General features: G+C 37.1%; 1 protein-coding gene across 2 annotated transcripts in view; it reads right to left on the bottom strand.

Moving 5' to 3' along the window:
• The window catches only part of BICC1 (BicC family RNA binding protein 1), a 114990-nt gene that overhangs the window by 69745 nt on the left and 24877 nt on the right, over positions 1 to 20368 (bottom strand). For both annotated transcript variants that reach the window (XM_075025517.1, XM_075025518.1), the window contains exon 2: positions 6442 to 6488. In XM_075025517.1, coding sequence (XP_074881618.1) covers positions 6442 to 6488 — 47 coding nt within the window. The remainder of the gene's footprint in view (positions 1 to 6441; positions 6489 to 20368) is intronic.

Raw genomic sequence — 20368 nt, forward strand, 5'->3', positions numbered from 1 at the left:
AAGCAGAAGCAGCAAGTCTCCTCCCTACAAATCAGGAACCCACTGTATATTATTAATTTGTATCATTCTCATACTCGCCTCCTCTTTATCTTTTTTTTCAGAGAAAGAAAAGAGTACAAGCATTTCTGAGGACTGAAATCCTTCGTCTATTGTAAGAGAGAATTTAACTTTCAGAGCAAAAAGGATTAAGCATCTCAGTCGAGACTGTCAAGACAAATTATTCCTTCTCTTTTGCTTTACAATGCAAGAGATCCTGCACAAAATGTTAGGTACAGCAATAAGGTGCTGTAAAATGGAAATTCATCATCAACTAAAACTCTGATTCACTTGGAACTCAGACTGAGGTCCAAGCAGCGATGGAGAGAGTCACTCAGTATAATACTACATGATGAAGATCCCCACTGTTTCTGGCCAAGGGAATTCTTCACAAGCAACTCAGCAAGGAAAGTTGCTGGTTTAAGACTTTTACCTGCAGTGGGCACTTCAAAGATCAGGCCCAGAGAGCATTTTCATATTACAGGTAAACTCTCAAGATTGTCCCTGTTATATCAGAAGCCACACAGATGAAACTAAAGATGAAATAAAAAAACCCTCGTAACTACTCTATTCCCTTAACAGAATGATGGGTATACTAGAGACGTGACAAATGCAGTTTTCCACAAGAATGAAGCCTTCCCACCACTTAGCTGTGCCTGAACTAAGCAAAAAGTTAAGTAAGCATTCTTGATTTACCTTCTTAGAGGAACCAATCCAACCTAAACAGTCTCCTCCTTTCCACTGGGTGTGGTTTTGCCAAAAGGGAGACAAACCTCTCAATCTCAAGATTTCCTGCAAATGTTGACTGCCACTGACATTCTTTCAACTCTCTAATCCATACTGCCCTGTCAGAGCAGTCGCTTCCTCTTCCCAGAAAGCAAAATGAGAGGAAGCTCAATGTAAATCAGAAGCGCAAGCCAACGTTCCCATTGCAGCCTAGCACAGCCAGGCACTTCAAGCAAATTCTGGAAATGTATGGCCTTAATATATCCTTGTCACATGCTATGAGCCAAACTCTACATCAAGAGGTTATTTTAATGCTAATGCAGATACCGATTTCTACACATAAAAAGTGGAAGGTGTAGAACCAGTTTCTACAGTTCAAAACTGCTCTTGTGGTTGAAATAGAGACAAAACCCATGATAATATATAACAACCATGAACCTGCTAGTCTCGCTAGCAAGATAAAGAGCACTGGAAGAGGAGCAGTTGCCATCACAAATGGGAATATAGCCTTAGGGAAACCATAATTATAAATATGCAGTTTGAGAGAAGTCACAGATGAAGACACATGGAAAGCCCCTCAGAAGTTACTGCTGAACATGGATAATAATCAGCCTGAGTCACCTTAGTCTCAGGTCAATGATTAATATTTTTTATGCTTGAAAATGCCCTAAGCCATTCACATTTGAAGCTCTACATACATGTTTCATGTTCAGAGATTAAAAAGGAAGACCGACCAACTTTCAGCCTGACCTACTGCAGACAGAAAAATAGAAAACTTTTTTTAGTTATTTTTACCAGTATATACTATCTCTACTTACAAAAGCATTCATGCATACATAAAACACTGTATCAATATATTCACACATAAGAGCATTGCAAAAGTTGCAAGGTTTGCCCCAGATCAACCTAATGAACATTTTTCAAAGATACAAGTGAAAACACAGGATGTTGCTAAACAAGCTCTTTTACTGTCTTAGATAAACAAACAGGGCTTGAGGCAGCTTCCTTAGTGCCTTTGTTGCCAGAGCTTCCTAAACAAATAAAGGTAATGTACAGTCATTAATAACTACTGCATACAGAAGAGAAATTTAACAGAAAGGTGATTAAAGATGCAATTAGAAATATCTATTTTTCACATCCTCAAATAATTGCAAGTTTGTTTTGGTTTTAATATATTGGTTTTTATTTAAAAAAAAATATCTTAGTGCTACTGTTTCCAGTATCTATTCTGGAAAAGCAACTCATTTGAAAGGATGGTTTCACCAAATATTGCTTCCAACATGGCCTCAGTAATCTTTTGAGGTGCTATTCGTTTAATAAGGAAAGCAGCTACAGGTGAAACATGTTACACGTAAGGACAAGAAGGAAAATGAGGGGAAAAAAAAAAAGAAAACCCTAGTCTTCCTTTACACTCTTAAGCTCCTAATAATTAACAGAAGAGATTTTGGAACACACATGCAACAGTTGCCCCTTTGCATCTTCACACTTCCAAGCATGATTACATCCCCTTCAGGGAATAAGAGAGTCTGCAGTCAAGAGAAGCACAAACTTTTAAACACAAATTTTGCCTAAATCCAGTTATATATTTAAAAAAAACCCTAAGTATCTGCAACTGTGAAAATGAATATGTTCCTACAAACACCATTCCTCTTTGATTTAAAAAAAAAAAACAACAAACAAACAACCCGCCTCCCAAACCTAAACAAATCTCAAACATTCAGAAACAATAAAACCCACAAGTTACAGCTGGCTGGTAGTATATTGTGCTTTCCACAAAATCAAATTCTGCAAATGCACTCTTGAAAGTCAGGAAAGGAAGAGCTGAGGAGCCTCTTCAGAAGTACTTGAAAAGCCCATGACTAACACACGTGCACACTGAATTATGCTGGAATGAGCAGCTTACATCCGACTCAGAGTCAAGCACTTGGGCAGAGCACCATGTGTGCATCCTTTCCAGTCACTGTGTCCTGCACATTAGCCCCAGAACTACACCCAACTTCTACTAAACCCCCGACCTTCACCTACTGCCCACCATACTGTTGACAGTCGCATGACAAGGCTAGATGTACACTCTTGCTCTGAGGAATTTCAGAATGAAAGGTTATCATCAAGCACTAGGATTTCCAAGTATTCAAGAAAAAAAGACTTGATGAGGCAAGAACTAAAAGCAAACAGAAATGATACATTAAATTCCCCTCTGTCTACATGACTGACCCTCATCTGTTTTGGATTATGAACTCTTCAGGGCAGTGACCCACCACCTCTTTAAATTTTATATAAGAGTGCCATGCATATCTGTAATGCTACATAAATTATATGTTCCTGGGAACAATGCCTTGGTTTTGTCTGGGAAGGGCCTTACTTGCCTATGAGGCACGAAGCAGATGGTATAGAACTCAATGGAAAAATTCCACCATCAACTGAAAACAGGCTTTGGATCAAGAACATGTAATAACTTCATATTATGTATTACTCTCACAGAATAAAATTAGGACAATATATAAAGCAAGGTCCACAAGGATCTTTTACATAAATAGTATGTAACACAACAGCAAACCAATCCATGTTTATTTAAGATTACCTGTCACTGAATTGCAGATCAGAGAGCTCTAGAGAGAAAACTATCACATTATTTACTTATTTCTTGCTAAACTATTAGCAGCTCCCAGTGATGGGATTTTGAAAAATCCATATTAGACTACGTTCGGTTTTTTCCCTTTGAAGCAGTACTAAAACTCAGAAATATTAGAAGAAAGTATGCTAAAGTCTTCAGATTTTTTTAAAGCAACATTACCAAAAAAACATTTATCTACTTTTCACTTTAATTCAGAAGCAGAGGAAGGGGCACTTCATCACTTGATCTTCCTCACCATGACAGGGCAGCAATACCAGCTTAATTTGCCCCTTGCAGCCAAGAACCGGGGCTTATTCTGTAACTCCACCAGCAACTGCAGAACATGTGCTTGTTTCTGCTAAAATGCTCAGTGAAATAACGCATTTTGACATTTAAATTGTTATTATTAAACTTTGAAAGTTAAAAGTTAATAGAAGCAGTTCACATCCACTGAGAGTCTGCTTGATTATGAAAATCCAAGAAAGTAATACTGCTTGCTCACATGTTTGAAGACCAGTAAAAGACTACTCAGCGCCAAAACCTTGTATGAACTTAACTTTCTTTAAAAGCACGACAGATTCATTGGAGCATACTATATGTAGCTTAACAATCCAGGCTGAGTCCCTGACTTCGAGCCCAGCTCAGAAAGCAGATGAGCAACTTCTGTTCCTCCTGAGGGCAAGCTAATAAAGAATTGAGTGCCGTTCCCCATTGACCAGCCACCAAGACAGACCCCACAGCCCCTTACAGAGCCATCTGCAAGTAGTCAGCATCGTCTCGCTCCCGCCAGTACCGGCTTCCTCTCTCCTCCCTCTTGGTCTGCGTGCCTTGACATACGGAATCACCTTCTCGAATCTTTGCCTTGCTACTCCTGTCATTTCAGCTTTCATGTGAAAACTTCTTTCACCTCACACTCCCCGTCCACCCAACAATAACTTCAGCACATTGAGGGTAGAGTTTGTCAGAAAATACTATACATTGCATTATTTATGCAAATTGCACCGTCAGTTCTTGATGTGCCTCTTAAACGATGCACTTCCCTTCCCTGTTCCACTCAAAAGCCTGCCAATAACACCCTGAAGAAAGTCTCATTTTCAAAACTGTTCTAAAAAATGCATTTACTATAGCTTCGATTTCATATTAAGTTTCTGAAAGTATCTTGCTGCCTTAGTTTGCAATGTGTTTCTAATGCTACAAATCACTTTCTTCCTCACTACACAACATGAAACACATGAAAAGAGTCTTCATTTTACCTCCAGAAACTGCCTTATTCATTTCACATGAGAAAGGAAAAAGCTTAACCCTGATTAAAGGAAATTGCACAGACAGAGACGGTGAGTAAGCTATGAGCAACTGTCCAAAGATTTTTTTGAACAAAAGAAAACTTGCAAAGAAGATAGTTTCCATCTGTTTTTATTAGCTGTAGTACTGTGTGTATGTACTTAGAAACGTCAGTAATCTAAGCTGTAGTTGTTGAGACAGTAAGAAGAATGCCAAAAGTGAAGCAGCTTTAACCTATTGCAACATCCACACTGTGCCTATATAATAATATGCACATACGCGACAATATATTAATGCTCAAATAGCCACTGCATCTATTATCAATATGGTTAAATAGTGTACTCATTCACATATGTTAAGTTCAGCACATTTCACTTTCTTATTAAAATCAAGACAGTATTTTTTTTATTACACTAATAACTACATAACTGTAATGTACATCATATCTACAGTAAATAAAAAAGTATACAAATACACATGAAATATATAAACCACTCAATCCCACACAGAGGAAATATTTTGTCCACAGCTTCAAGAATTATGAGCAGATTTATACAAGTAGAAGAAAACAATGTTGTAAAATGAATGATGTGTAGGATGAAGTATACACTACTATGGCTTAGCTTTGTGTCAGTAAGTAAAAAAGCCTCATGTATTCTGATAAAATCCTAAGGAAGAATTATTGACACATTCTCCCCTGTGCACACTAATATTAGACAGGTAAGCACAAGCACCACGTTCAGAAAAGTAACTCCCATTGTCAGTCAAGAGCAGCATAATCTAAAGACTCCTATAAAATAGTTTCTGAAACAAACATTTTGGCAGTATACATACTCCTCCCCACCAGCCTTCATCAATGCATCTGACAACCACGTGCAGGATAAAGTATCCTTTCACATCCAAAAAGAGACGTTTTTTAAAGTACCACTTACAAATATGAAGAAAACTTGGAAAATACAGTAAACTACTTGTTTAATGGACAACCAGTCAAAAAGGAGTTTCAAGGCATTTTAGTATACAGCATGAAAATTTACAGTCTTCTCTATAGTACAGAAAGACAAAACAGCTCATCATTTTTATTAGCATACTGTATGCAGATCTTCATTAACATAACTCATAAATAATATTTTACACACTATTCTTAGGGAAAAAAAAAACCAAAAAACCCAGCCAACCAAGCTAAAACATGTTGCTTTGCAAAAGTAATTTCAAAGTCATTACCCTTGACCATGTTTCTCTTTGTAGTTTAGTTGCTGCAGGACTATTTTTTCCAGTCCTTCCGTGCCTCTGTCTAACCACAAACTTTATTGAATCACTCTGTGGATTGTGCATTTCTTTCTTAAAAGGCCTTTGCATTTCTCAACTAAATATTTATGCTTTCAACAATATCACAGTAAGTTTCATGTCAGTTTTTCAATAACAGGATGTAGCATTTATCCATAGACATAAAAACCTTAAGACCACCTCACAACAGCTTCTGGATGAACCCCCTGCTATTAAGCAAAATAAACTTTCATAATGCATATTTTGACATTTTCAGTTAAAGAATAATTAAGTTTTTGTGCACGAATGACAGTAGCATACACCAAAGAACATATTTCTGATCACACTCCATGCACAGCTGATGGTTACTAGACACATTAAATGACAAAAATATTTTTAAAAATTTGATCAGTACAGTGGAAACTGCACATTAAGTTTGATTGCTTGATCTCATGAATGAGCAATGGCCATAATTTTTCCTCTAGTCAACTGATGTTATAGCATTAAAATATCTTTCTTACCTTCTGAAAAAAGTCTTCCCCACTTTTCCCTTTGCCCTCTGCAGCAGCTGTAAAACAAAAGCAGGATCTAGTTACTAAACACATCAGAGAAGATTTACAGGTTTACATACAGAAATTATCAATGAGTACATGCTACTGTGAAATTATAACTCCAGGTTATTTTTTTCTCACGCAATAAACATTTGTCAACAACTAATACGCAGAACAACCTTTTGCAAGTCACTTGCTAAGGATGGAGTCCAAGCAGATGTTCATATTTGCATACTAGAGCCATAATATACTAATACATATTTTAGTTACAAAGTAAATATGGTCATGTAAGTCTAATGATTTATTCACACTGCATACTTTGCCGTGTAATTCTGCCAATAGAAGGATCAAAAGAAAGCTAGGAGGGCACAAGATCTACTATATCAAGATTAAAAATTAGAATCAAAATAAGAATAAGCATTACAATAAGCCAGAAACATGCTAAAAATATTTTTCCTCTATTCTGCTGGTTTTTTATATTGAAGTGAAATATAGAGCTACTGCTGTTAGGTTTATTGAGACTGAGAAAGCGCCACAAAAATCTAAACACTTGCTCGTGCTGTTAACTGTTCCTTTCTCAATTGCTTGTTATCTAGTGAAATTTTGCAACATGTACTTCCCAACAGCCAACGTTTATGAGCTACTACCTTCAAAGCAGCTGAAAAATGAAAGGCAGCCCAAATACTTCCACTAGAAATGGTGCCATTGTACAAACCAGAGGCATGAGCACACTTGAACATTTGAGAACGATGTTCAAGAAAGACAACTTGAAGCTAAAAGTGGCACTTAATGGGGCTACTGGTAGGGCTTGGCAAGTGTCAGCAAAGAAGCACTTGTTAAGCAGGGCAAAACTACGAGATCCTCACCCTCTTAGCCTAGGAAATCAAACGCCGAAAGGTGAGAATCTTGACTTTGTGAAGAGGAACACCATCAGAAAACACTCTTCACACCAGTCCTATTTGGAGAAGCGTCAACAGAGGACGCCGCCCTCCTCCTCACACCCAACACACTCCTCTTGCCATGTCCAGGGACTCCGTGCAAGGGGCTAAGCACGGGAGGGGGCCAGGACCTAAGCTGCAGAGAGGAGGAGCAGGGAAAACAGGCATCGCCAGAGGTACATGTGCCAGCACACCAAAACGCTCCCTGTACTCTAGGGCTGTACTGGTCACACTGGGACATTCGTATCCGCATAAAAGGAAACGTTAACAAAAGGAAGAGTGAGTAACAACTTAGTACATGTAGGCTGTAAGCAGAGTACAGAGCTTTCACAGTACTTTGCAAAGAGAGTGCCATCACCACAATGGCAGAACAAAACATCATTCCAGAACACAGCCTGGAAGCTTACAAGAAGCAATCATGTAATTCAGTGATTTCAAGAGCAAGACCTGGATTAGGGCCTGGATTATCTCCCACATGTATTTAAACCCATAACTGTAAATTTAGATAATGTAAATGATTGCATTTAAAAAGGATACAACTGTTTGCATATAGCTTATGTTGCAGCTTATCTGTGTTGCACCTGAGACCTAGCAGCCAATTCAAAACACAGCAGGTCAAGCTGATTATTAAGAGGATAATTTCCTTTTCCCTGGAGAAAGGGATGCCTCCAAACGGAACTCCAAGTGCAGAAAAGTTTCCTGAATGGTACTGGATTACTGAAGAAACTCATTGTCACCGTGAGTTTTCTGTATTTCTCACATACAGAACAATCCTGTAGCTCACCCCATCACCCTGGCTTCCAAATTCTGTTTTAGGTACTTAGTTCTCCCCACTCTTCTGATGACACAAGAAATTCTAAACTCTTAAGTTAATGTTAGCTCAGCTAATGGAACCTAAGAACAAATGCAACTGAGCAGATACAGGCCAGAGGCACGAGATGACTTTTTCTACCCCAGAGGAAGCAATGCCACTACATTTGAAGGAGGCTTCTCGAAGTATCAACAGCAACACTTAAATACCATGGAGAAAGCATACACTAGGAAGTTTTATCTAATACAGTTCAGAAGTTCATGTTATTTAACTCAAATGTAGTCAGAGCAGAGGGAGCGAATGAAGCCTATCAAGTAGTCATCCTGCTGCAGAGCAATTCCAGAGTCAGCAACTCCACAAGCCTCAGGAAGAAAACAAAGCCCTCCTCGCCCTCAAAACCCGCAAGTGCCTGTTAAGAGAAGAGTAGTGGTGCATGTTTCACCAGAACAAGGTTTTCTGGAAGCAGAGAAAACAATGGGGGAAGATTTCAGTTTTTCAGATTTACAAGCTACATATACTAGCAGAAAAACACAACTTTCTTTTGACAGCACCCACTTCATAGATGCATGTTGTTTTACATGTTTTCCATTAACTCAGGAACAGCTATAAAACACTTTTGCAAAACGAAGAGTACCACCACACTATTTCAAGTGAAACATGGGAGCAACATGCTTTTAATCAGAGGGTACAGGAGATAAATTGGAGATGAGAACATGACAGATGTGAGGCTGAAGTTGCAGTTTTGAGGACAGATTTTGTTCCAGCTGCAAATACATGATTTCTAAACTGAATACAAACAAGAGATGGCTTAGATAATAGAAGTGATGCTCTGCACAGCATTTAAACAGAATGCTGACAAAGCAAATTCCAAGCTTTTTATTGTAGGTTTATTTTTAATCTGAATCATTCTGGTGACCTGATTCACAGCTTGGCCCCACCAACAACTGTATGGCACAACAGATGGACTCCCAACAAGCACGGACAAAGTAAGGAAGAAGAGGGAATGAGAGCACCCTAAACTGCATTCACAGGAAAAAAAAATAGTATAGAGAATAGTGAAGTTGGAGCAAATGGCACTTCAGAAACATCTTTAGTTAGTAATCAGTGGGTTTAGTTGTTACACCATACTATAAAGATACAGCTTTTCATTATATCTTTTCAGCACTTAAGATGTTTTATGATAGCCCATTTGTCAGGTCTCATGATATCTATGAAAAGGCAGGGAAGACTGCATGGTGTTTTTTGGAAAAGACACTAAAGTTTAAGGTCTCTGTACCTTAAAGCAGTTCTTCACATGATTAAAAACATATTGCAATATATTAGTATTTTGTCACTTCGTGTCCATGATGCAGCACTTTTTAATCCATGAAGAGGTATGCCTCTGATCACTTTTCATATAGAATAGTTTTTGTATATTAAGGTGATCTAGTCATTACCATCTCCATCAGGCACGGAATAATAAAAAAAAGACACTCAGATTTGCAGCTTAAAGTACTGAGTTACACATAGGATGGTATCTTTCACTATAAAAGAAAAAAGTGCCTAAAAATTTTAAGATCAACCATGTGAAGCAGTATATTATGTTTCTTTTTAGGTTAGCTATTCTCCAGCTATTTCCTCTTTTTGCCCTCCCTCCTCTTGATATAACTCTTTGTACCAATTACATTGGTTTACTCTTATTTAACTTTCTTCTGAAAAATCTGCTTTCTTATTTCTTTGAGGAGAAATTACAGTTAAGAAAAACTAAATTTCATGAGTAGTTTACAAATTTCAGGATGCTACCCATAATTATATACATTTCAATCTATGTTTACCTCCAAACTAAGTATCTATATTTAAGAAAGTTTCCAACACGTGTGTGAAACTTTTACTATTCACGTGAAATTACCTTGAAGCCTTTCTTCCTCTCCAAAGCAGAGAAAGACAGTTCTAGCACTTCTGAAAACAGTAAGAATAGTCAAACAAGGGAAATTCATTCATTTCTTTCATAATTGAAAGGCTAGATTTTGTTCAAACAAGACAAAACCAGCATCTTTTGCAGGAAAATGAGCAAGAGAAGTATTCCAGAGTTATGAAATTTATGCACAAGTCATTAAAAGTGGAAACCATTTACACTGTTCACTACAAGCTGCAATTTAGTAACTCATTGAGGTTTACCTCAAATCAGATAAACTAAGATAAAAGCAAGCATTAATTTGTGTTTAGGAATAAAGTCTGCTAGGTCATTGCATCCTAAGCTCAAATTCTTTCTAAACAAATCTTGAGAGTATTAACCCCAACTCTCAAAATAAATCTCATCTTTGAAATACCATATTGAGAAGCTCCCAAAATTTACAACTGATGGATGTATGCTGTCAGATTATTTTAGTAATCTTACTAATATTAATTAAAATTTTAATATGAAACCAAGCTTTCTTCAAAAAGCAGTAAATTTCCAACTTCTCAAAAAGCCAAAAGAACAAACCTTGTGGGAGGCTGAGGGGGCTGGCAGTGCTGTACCTGTGCTGCATGGAAAGCACAATATAGCCCATTTCATCATTAAATTTGAAATAAGCTTTCAGATTTTAATAGACAAAATTTTGCATTTTCTGACTTTGTCAATGGAATTAATGATTTCAAAATACCACACCAGTAACCAACAACATTAAGAAGTAACACCAATGCCTAGCACTTATTAAATTACCATCACTAATCCTGATGTAGGAAATACTATGTCAACAAGTGCCATTCAGTTATTTAATGGCTTGCTAAATTCCACTTCAAATAACAATTAAAAAACACTTCTAGAGCTTTCTTCCTACAGATGCCAGTCAGTAGAGCCCCACTATCCTCAGTTGCTGTGAGAATGTTTTTAAAAGACAAGTCTAAGTAGTTACTTGTAGAAGACAGAGACTTCTCTTTTATGAGAACGCTTTCAACCACCGAAAGAAAAAGCCTTTGCTGCTCACTTCTACCTTGTATGCTCTCCTTTGTTTGCTGGCACAGCTTTCTATGTAGCCATGGCAGGGACCAGGTCTAGCTTCATACTTGGTTGAAAAAGTAGCATTTACTGAAATAGCCCCCCAGTCTTACTTAGCTGGAAAGGGCAGAGGGAAGGAGATCTTTGGGGCTCACTTAGCTGGCAGCTCTGGCATACGCCAGCTGAAGGTGTTCAGGCAACCACATTTTCCAGAAGCATTAGCAGACAAAATCATCTTTTAGTAAGTTTTCTCCAGTACTACAGGATCCTCCACCAGCAGGACCAGACACCACAAATATGACCTGAGGAGAAGAGCATTTAACTTTCTAACAGCGCGTTTTACAGTGAAAGTGCTAACAAGTCAATGAAAATACCCCTTTATTCAACCAGATGTGTACAATGACAACGGTTTAACAGTGTCTCCAATGAGAAATAGGCAAGCACCACTCCTTTGATGAGATTTCCAGATAGGCTCTGGAAAGCCATGCCTGGTTACCCACCTTAGGAGACCACGCCACCCTTCTTCCAATGGTCCCTGTCCCCAAAGCAGATTTGAGAGAAGCCACAAGCCAAATGGTAATTAATACAGTGTACTAACTTCTGACTGACAAATTGATTCATTTCTGCCAACCTCTGCTACTCAGGAAATACTGTTTTCTTAGAAACAGTATTTATTTTATGATACTGAATAATCACTTAACTGACCTTCACAAACCTAGGATTATTTTTTACACAAAATGGTAACATTGGTTTCAGAAATACAGACGAAAGGCTATGTAAATGTGCATAATAAGCATTTTATATTTTAAGCTGCACTCTGTTTATTATAATTTCTTCCATACCGTGCAATATTTTATATTAGGTTTTTGCTTTTGAAGATATATTGGATTGCTGAGGTTCCATCCAATACAAATATAAAACAGTTGAAACAGGTGTTAACTATTATGGTACCCATGAAGTACACCACTTGTCTACTTAATCACCAAATCATAAAAAAGCCCAATTGTAATTTCTTCTAAGTTCACATGGAAAAATGAATTTGAACTTTTACTTCAAATGTTATTTTAATTATGAAAAAAATTGTTACAATACAGGCCATTTTACAGGAACTGAACCCAAGATACAGCAATTAAGTCCTGCTTAAATAAATTATTGTAACTTTGTGTTGATCTCGCACATCAGCTCTGTGTCTCGTTTTCTAACGTCTTAAAATTGTTATCAAAAGCACAATGTAATATATGTTTGTGAATTTGCCTTTATGTTGATCAGTACCAAAACTTCTTCTATCTGCACTGAAAGACTACATGTATAAGAGAACATAAAAGCATGTTCTGCTCTTCAGGTTTCAGCTATGACAAAACAAAATCATTCCTTGCATCAAAACACTCTTTAACAGGATAGATAACTAGGTATTATTTTAATTTTAGCAAGACAAATCAACTTAACAAGATTTCAAGAAACTGTATAATAATATATCTGAAGGTAAGTAATCAATTATCCTTTACCTTTCCTATCCACTGAATGAGAAAGAATTCATAACACTTATATTGAGATTGTCCTCATGTGAATTCAATTTAATTTTTTCTGAAACTGCCATAGAAACATGCTAGCTACGTGGCTGGGTTGTTTTTTATTTATGTATTTATTTTTTAAATGAAATGGACAGTTATTCATATTGAAAGCCTGAGCTATTTCTCAGAAGTTACCAAGCTGGTTATCAGACACCAAAAAAACCCAACCAAAAACTTTTTTCATTGAACCAGAAACCACCTGACAAAAAGATTATGTTTTCCTGTGCACAAAGTCAGACACTAACCCATACATACTCTGAAAGCTTACTTATATCAGGCCAAGATAAAGAATTCCACCCCCATGGCCATGAAGTTAAGCCAAATTGCTGAAAACATGCCTTTAGGAACAAAAAGATAGAGCACACATTGTTAAAGAAAAAAATCTGACCTTAAATTGAATTTGTTGAAATCCAAACAAAACAATTTTCCATTTTTCTTGCAATTACAAAGCTAGTCTCACTTCCACTTTTCAGCTTAGGAACCAAGAAGTTAGATAGAGAGACAACTCAGCTAAAATGAAAGGGTCTGGCAAGAAAAGTAACAAGGCTTAAACAAATGAGAAATCTGCATAACAAATTAATATTGAATACTACTTTTCAATTAGCTTTTCAGTAACAATATGTATTCTTCTCACTTTATTATTTATTATAACAAGTTTCATGAAGTAACCTGTAAGACATATCAACAGTCAGTATTTTAGGGTCTCAAGTAGCTTCATAAATATGACCAAGTTTTCTAGAGTCATGAATGAAAATCAGGCATTTAAACTTTCTTCAATTCATATAGAAAGCAACCTTTAGGTTTTGAGGATGCTCACCACAGACAGGTCAAAGCAAAGCCACAAGTCAACTGGAAGTATCAGAAAGGGGGGGGTGGGCCAAGGGAGACAAAACCCCAAATAGTCAAGACATTACTGGCACACTCAACAATCAAGAAAACTAGCAAAAATATACCTGTCCATATACCATGCTGGCAAATTTGTAAAGTCAGGACCTACATGATATCTGGAAAATTACAAAAATTACCCATTGTCTACATATTCTGTGACAAAAGGACTCTTGGACTGAAGGTGAAAATAAGAATGTCACCTTTTATTAAGAAGGAAAAAAAATTAAAAACAATGCAGTCAAAAATACATCTACGAAGCAAACTTAGAATGTTTATATGGGAGCATTATTCCTCTAGTAGAGCAGCCAAAGAAGAATTGGAAGAATTTCAGCATGCTCAGTAAATGACAATAAATAGACTGTTAAATATTTGGATATTTTTGGGTGGGTTCCACTGTATCTCCTTCTGTCAGAAGGAACTTGATATGCAAGCTACTAAGCTATCCATAAAGAGGCCAGATGTGCTATAACTTCTGACAGACATAACTAATTCTGGGAAAAAAAGCAGACTGAGCAGAGGATACTTTTACCCTGCTGTTGAAATACAGTGTCTATGAGCCCTCTGGAAGTCCAGTGTCTATGGCCTCTTTTCAAACTACTTGTTAGCTGTATTAGGTTTCTTGGATTAAGGCCTATGTCATCTGAATGCGCATGTAAACACAGAAAGGTAAGAAGTCCATATTCTTCATTCTCCCCTTAAGCCCACATTTACTCTCAGATACAGAATCATGAAGTCTATATAGGCATATTCACTTACTGGAACATTTACTTTTCAATATTCTTTTTTTCCCCTGCATACTATATTAAAATTAAGATTGTTGGCAAATAACTAAAACCATCCTACAATCAAAATTCATAAAGTTTCATCCATCCATCATTTGTGATGAATAAAGAGAACAATGCAGAGAAAAAGGGAAAGCTTAAAATGAACTATGCTTACTTCCACTACCTCTGAATACATTGCCAAGAAAGAATACAAGAAAAAAAAAACCCAAACATATACAATCTAAAGACTGAAAAGACATTAATTTTGAACAAATATTCCTAGTGATTTGCTTCTAGTTTCTGTAAGGACTCCATGGATTTGGTCACTAACAGCACGAGAGGAGAGGGAGGGGAGAAGAGGGGAGAATTGAGTTACACCGAAGGCAACTTGCCTTGTCAATTTTTACGCCCCACATAAATATTTTTAGAGTTGCATAACTATAAAAGTCTATCTAGAACCAATAATCTAATACATAACAACTGTAAATTTTAGATATATAACAACAGATTTTTCTAATTTTGCAAAATAAATGTATCTCTAGGGAAAATGCTGTCTGCCAAGTCTCTGCATAGGGAATGTCTGTTTATTTATTTATCTCTATAGCCAAGTCACAGCTTGAAAGCAGGCTGTGAAGTTGGGGTTGCTTTGGGAGCCCCCTTTTTCCTTGTTAGAAATCTCTCCTTTGAAAGGCACACATGGGTCTAGCTCATCCACACAACCACAGAATTCTCCCTTATGTGATGTGGAGCACAGTCGAGCGCATGGCACAAGGTTTAGGATTTTAATGAAGATAATGATGTGAATGCTTTGCTTCCTGCCAGCTACTCTTAAGACCAAAGCCAGGAAAACCGACTAGCTGTCAGCACTGTATTACCTGATTAAAACTACTCTATTAGCTGCCTCAGATTAACACTTGTTTCACTGTTAAAGCCCCAAACACCCTGTCATCTCTATTACTTTGCTACTCTTCCCTTGCATATGGAAATGCCAGTAACAAACCCTTCCCCTTAGCAGCATGATTAGAATTGCTATGGTAGAACTGCAATCATAGATCAGGAAGAGGCCAAAAAGCAAAAATGATGATTGGCAGTCTATCCCAACACTGCACAAGTTGATTCTTCTCCTCTGTGCTTTAGCATACTGGGTAAAATATTCCTTGAAATCTCCTACCTCATCCTTCAGATGCATTCAAGGACTTCTGCTGTTTCCTACAGTAGACATGCCAGCTGATGTTTCTAGATGAAATTTTCAACTTCCTCTTCCTTCATCCAAACTTCTACCAACTTCTTTAATTTGATGCTAGCATTTCTAGAGCCTGTTCTCACTGTTCTATTTCTCACTATCAAAATCTAGGTTGAAACCAAAGCCTCTTTTCCCTTAGAGTATGCAGTTGTTCAACCATAAACTAATAAACCAAAGAGTAAAGAGTCTCTTTGGAAGTCACTATATATCCTACACTTTTCTTCAAAAAGCCCTTCTGAATTCTTGATTTCAATGACTGACAGATTCACTTAAGATTTTCCTTAAGGAACAAGGAGTCTCAACCTAATGCAAAGATTCCATTTCAAGTTTGTAAACATTTTAATTGTATTGTAAAAGGTTAAGATTATAGGAGAATATCCATGCAGAAAGCATAGCCAGCTGCCAGACTGTAGGAAAGGAGATGAGAATTCAAAGGAAGAAAGAATTCAAGACAGGGCATCTCAACTAGAGAGCTGGTGGTCATAAAAGATACTGGATATTTTTCTGAAACAAGAACAACAGTTGGCACATTACTGTAAGCATTCATAAATTAAATTTAAACACTTTTTAAAATTATTTCTTGTTTTATCACCAGGACTTAAATAACACTGTTAAAGTTCCAGATATACTATACAAAGTTAGAGAACATGCTTGATGTGGGCAAACTGGTTTTCTTTGCTTTGTCAAGAGGTTTCTTTTCAAGAACAGAGACCTAGCTTTTGATAATGTTTCACCAAGAGATTCCCAGATTACTACCATCAGATTTTTTTATTATAAGCAAAATTTTTCTTTCATTTTCATCAATGGATGAAGTCAGCTTTTTGGCATCTAAATACTGTAGTAGTTGAGTTTAACAACCTATTTCTAGCTTCTCTTAAGACAGAAAGAATTTGTATCTGTGCTACTGAATCACTTTTTTAAAAGTGAAACTATCACACACTGTCAATTACAATGAGACAGCTTTATTAAGATCCATGGCTATTAGCATGAGTGAAACCTGATTAAAACATTATATTAAGTACATTCATGCACTGTAGCTCACCCTAGTACTTCCTCCCAGTTTTGAGAAAAACATTTTTTGAGAATATATTGGATAGAGTACTAAAAAGGGAAGAGAATTATTCATTCTAATGTTCCTAAAACATTTTTGCTACCTAAATATATAAGAATAAAGCATCCATGACCTCAGTCTTCCTACATTCCTTAGCCAAGCTGCCCTCCAGACAGATGCAAAGTGTAGTCACATCCCAAGAAGTGTCACCTCTACGGAGATGTGGAGAGGAAAGGTGAGGTGGTTTAGCTTTTGTTATTTTATTCGAGGAGTTACTTAATTGCCTCTCTTCAAAGGGGCCTTTCTGCATTTCAGTTTTTCAAGAAATTTGGGAACCTGTGGTCAAAATGATAGGCTGGCCAGAAACAATTTTCATATTGCATTAATTTGTTCCAAATCCTTTGTAGGCACAAAACTGACAGAAGCAGTCAGCGGCCAGCCATGAAGTCAGCAAGAGCACTCTCCCACATTAAAGACAGTCTAGATAATATCAATTCCCTCGACCCATGATCTAAAGAGAGGTAGTTTTAGAGGAGATGGCTGGAGAAGGGCTGCTCTGGTAGCTGTAGGAAAATCTCAGCAACATTCCATATGACCCACTGCTTTATAAAATACTTCTCATCACAGCTATGAAAAGCTATTTATGCCAGCAACCGACTTTTCCATGACTATATGCTTACTCCCCGACACAAGGGAAAATATCAAAACAAAGCAGTTGGGTTAAGCTACTCCAGCCACGCTTTCATCTTGCCTACCTCAGTTGACTCCTTTATTGTTATTACTTAACACTTAACTCACACTGAATTTGGGGACTACTGTTCACCTAGGGAGATATTTCGTGAGAGGAGAAGATGGAAGACAAAGACCCATCTTTTAGGCTCCAGCATTTTTCCTCTTCCCTGCAGCCTGGGCACCATAAACATTCCCCAAGGGAGAGGACAGCTGACTGAGCTACCCTCATGCTGCCACACATCTGGAGAGGAGTCAAAACATTCCTGTAAGAGAAAAGATGTAAAGCTTGGTATTTTTCTAAAAAGCTCTGCAGCAGCGCTGCCCTCTTGAGTCACTGGATGCTGTGAAGGCTCAAAAAAAAGCCCTTGAGTGCCTCTGGAGGCAGCAGAATCTCTCTTGCTGCCAGTGCCTGACAGATCCAACTCTGTCCCCCAGCCAGAGTATCCATTTAACAGATCTTGCTGTTTACAGGGGGAAAGAAAATCATAATATCAGAAGTGCCCCAGGGGCTGACAGAGGATAACTGCCAAATACAAAAGCTCTGCTCTCAGCAGATTGATGGCTGGGGATATTCTTTCTGTTTGTTTAGTGTTCGGTTTTCTCTCAATGCACAACCACTTTTCTTGTCAGGTATGCATACAGATATTGTATGATTCATTACATGGGAGGGAAGAATGTAGAAAGGCTGTAAAAAAATTAGAAACAAAAACCCTACAGATTTGGATAAAAATGTACACAATATTTTTCTGATGGCCCTGCTTGTTATGAGTCATTCACAGATGTGGAGTTACAGGAGAAAAGCCAAGATTAAGTCAAAGACAAAGCTTTATACAGGAAACCAGTTTAAGTCTGTTGCAATGCAGGTTACATACTGAGCTACAAGGAAAAAAAAGCCTTTTCAAACAGTAATGAGACACTGCGCATATCTGGAACCATTATACTGAACAAGATTCTGCAAATACATATGGACAGGGACAAAAAACCCATAATTTGGAATTAAGAGGTCTCTTCCTTTTCTAAAAACCAACCAACCCTACACTCTCCAGCTTCCTGGATGCAACTGGAACATTTGGAGAACAAAACACAAACAGTTCTCTTTTTCTGTCCAAAACCCACTTTCTTTTCATTTCTGTCTCTGTATCAGAATAAAAACCCAACAGCCTCAGAGTTTTTAAAGGATACGTTATGAATCCTTTTTCTAGGTATTTGAGCTCCTGTTTCTACACATCTACACAGGTGGTAACACCTAAAATGAAAAAGTCTACACTCACAAATCCACACATCCAGGCTGCTTAGCATAATTTTTTCCCTTAACCTAAGAAACCTGAATGTCTGCCTTTTTCTATTTTGTGTTAATCCATTTGAAAACAGATTCTTTCTGAGATGTCATTCACAGATCCTTTTATTCTTTTTTCTTCACATCTCCAATCTCCTGACAAAATATTTCGTACTCAAGTCAAGCATTCAGTACCTGCTGTACGACATGTAACTGGCATCATGAAAATACAGAAGCATTAAATGCCTTCATCGATATTTCAAGTATTCATGAAATTCAAATCAGTCTTATTGTTAGTATATTCTAATTCTAGGATCTAAGATGTGACTATAGAGGAATTCTAGAAGAGGACTCTTAAATTTAGAATAACTGATTTCCAACTCAGGGTAAGATAGTGAGTCACCTCTAGATTGTATTTATAATGCACTACACTACTGATACTACTACTGAAGCAGTGACCACTTGATATCAACTACTGCTTTGAATATTTGGTAAAAATAAATCAGATCCTTTTTGTATCTTTTACTCCTCCTGAATGAAAAAACAGAAGTCTAAGTTTACATGCAGAAAAGTGTAAACCCACTTAGACACTTCATAAAAAGCATTACTGGGCTATACACTAGCATAAAGTAGCAAAGGACAAAAAGTTAAAAAGGCCAAGAAGAAAAGCCTAAGATATTAACAGATTTAAATAAGTACACGTATAAGCACTGGGGCAAGGTGTTGAAGTATTTAGTTAATTAAAAAATGGAAAAAATACAAAACCTCATACTTTAACACAGAAGGTAAAAAAAAAAATCACATTTTAAACACGTAACCCAACTTACAGCAATGCATTGTATGTCTCAATTCATACTGTCCACAGTTTTAAAGACAAAAAAATTATCTAAGAATAAGCCAAACTGGGACATCACCATAATCTAGATAACATTTCAATAAAACAAGTTCATCTGTTTCACTCAAGAATAAATACAATCAGTTCTGTGCACTGCAGAATATAGACCACATAACATCAAGGTGGAAGTTGCAAAGTTAGCTGTGTAGAGAAGAGAGCATGGGATGGATCTCCCCAAAGGGTGGAGGTAGAGGAAATGAGAAACTTATGCATACATCAAGTTTAGAGCTTTGTATCACTACAACAAAGCGTGCACTAAATTGTCATCCGTTTTCCCATACATTAGCTAGGCAAGGAATCCAAATTATTTATCAGCACAAAACCCACACCAGTATAAGTTACTTCACCAAATGAAAGTTTACTCACAACACCAAGATCTTTCTGCTTTTAAGAAACTAAGGAAATGAAGTAGTTGTTTAGGTAAGAAGATCAAAGCACAACAGAAGTCTAGACCCTTCTGGTAAAGGTGAAAGTTTTATTTTCACAGCTGTTTTTAGGTCCACATTTTCAACATCTACATGATTTTTTTCTTATGAACAGTTCTCATATTAAAAAACACAACTGCTATATACAGCTGCCAAAGCATTAAATGATTCCGTTTATACGTATAAATAAAAACATACAGACAGAGTGAAGAAAGACTGTCGTGTTGTATAATTAGGACTTCTAGGTACAGTTTACTGTAAGATAAAAACCTACACTGGTTTACACTGCAGTGGTAAAACTTAGCTGGGAGCCTAGCATCCATACTGGCGCAAATCATGTGACA

The sequence above is a fragment of the Buteo buteo genome, chromosome 4 (genome assembly GCF_964188355.1).
Source record: "Buteo buteo chromosome 4, bButBut1.hap1.1, whole genome shotgun sequence".
Classification (NCBI taxonomy): Eukaryota; Metazoa; Chordata; class Aves; order Accipitriformes; family Accipitridae; genus Buteo; species Buteo buteo.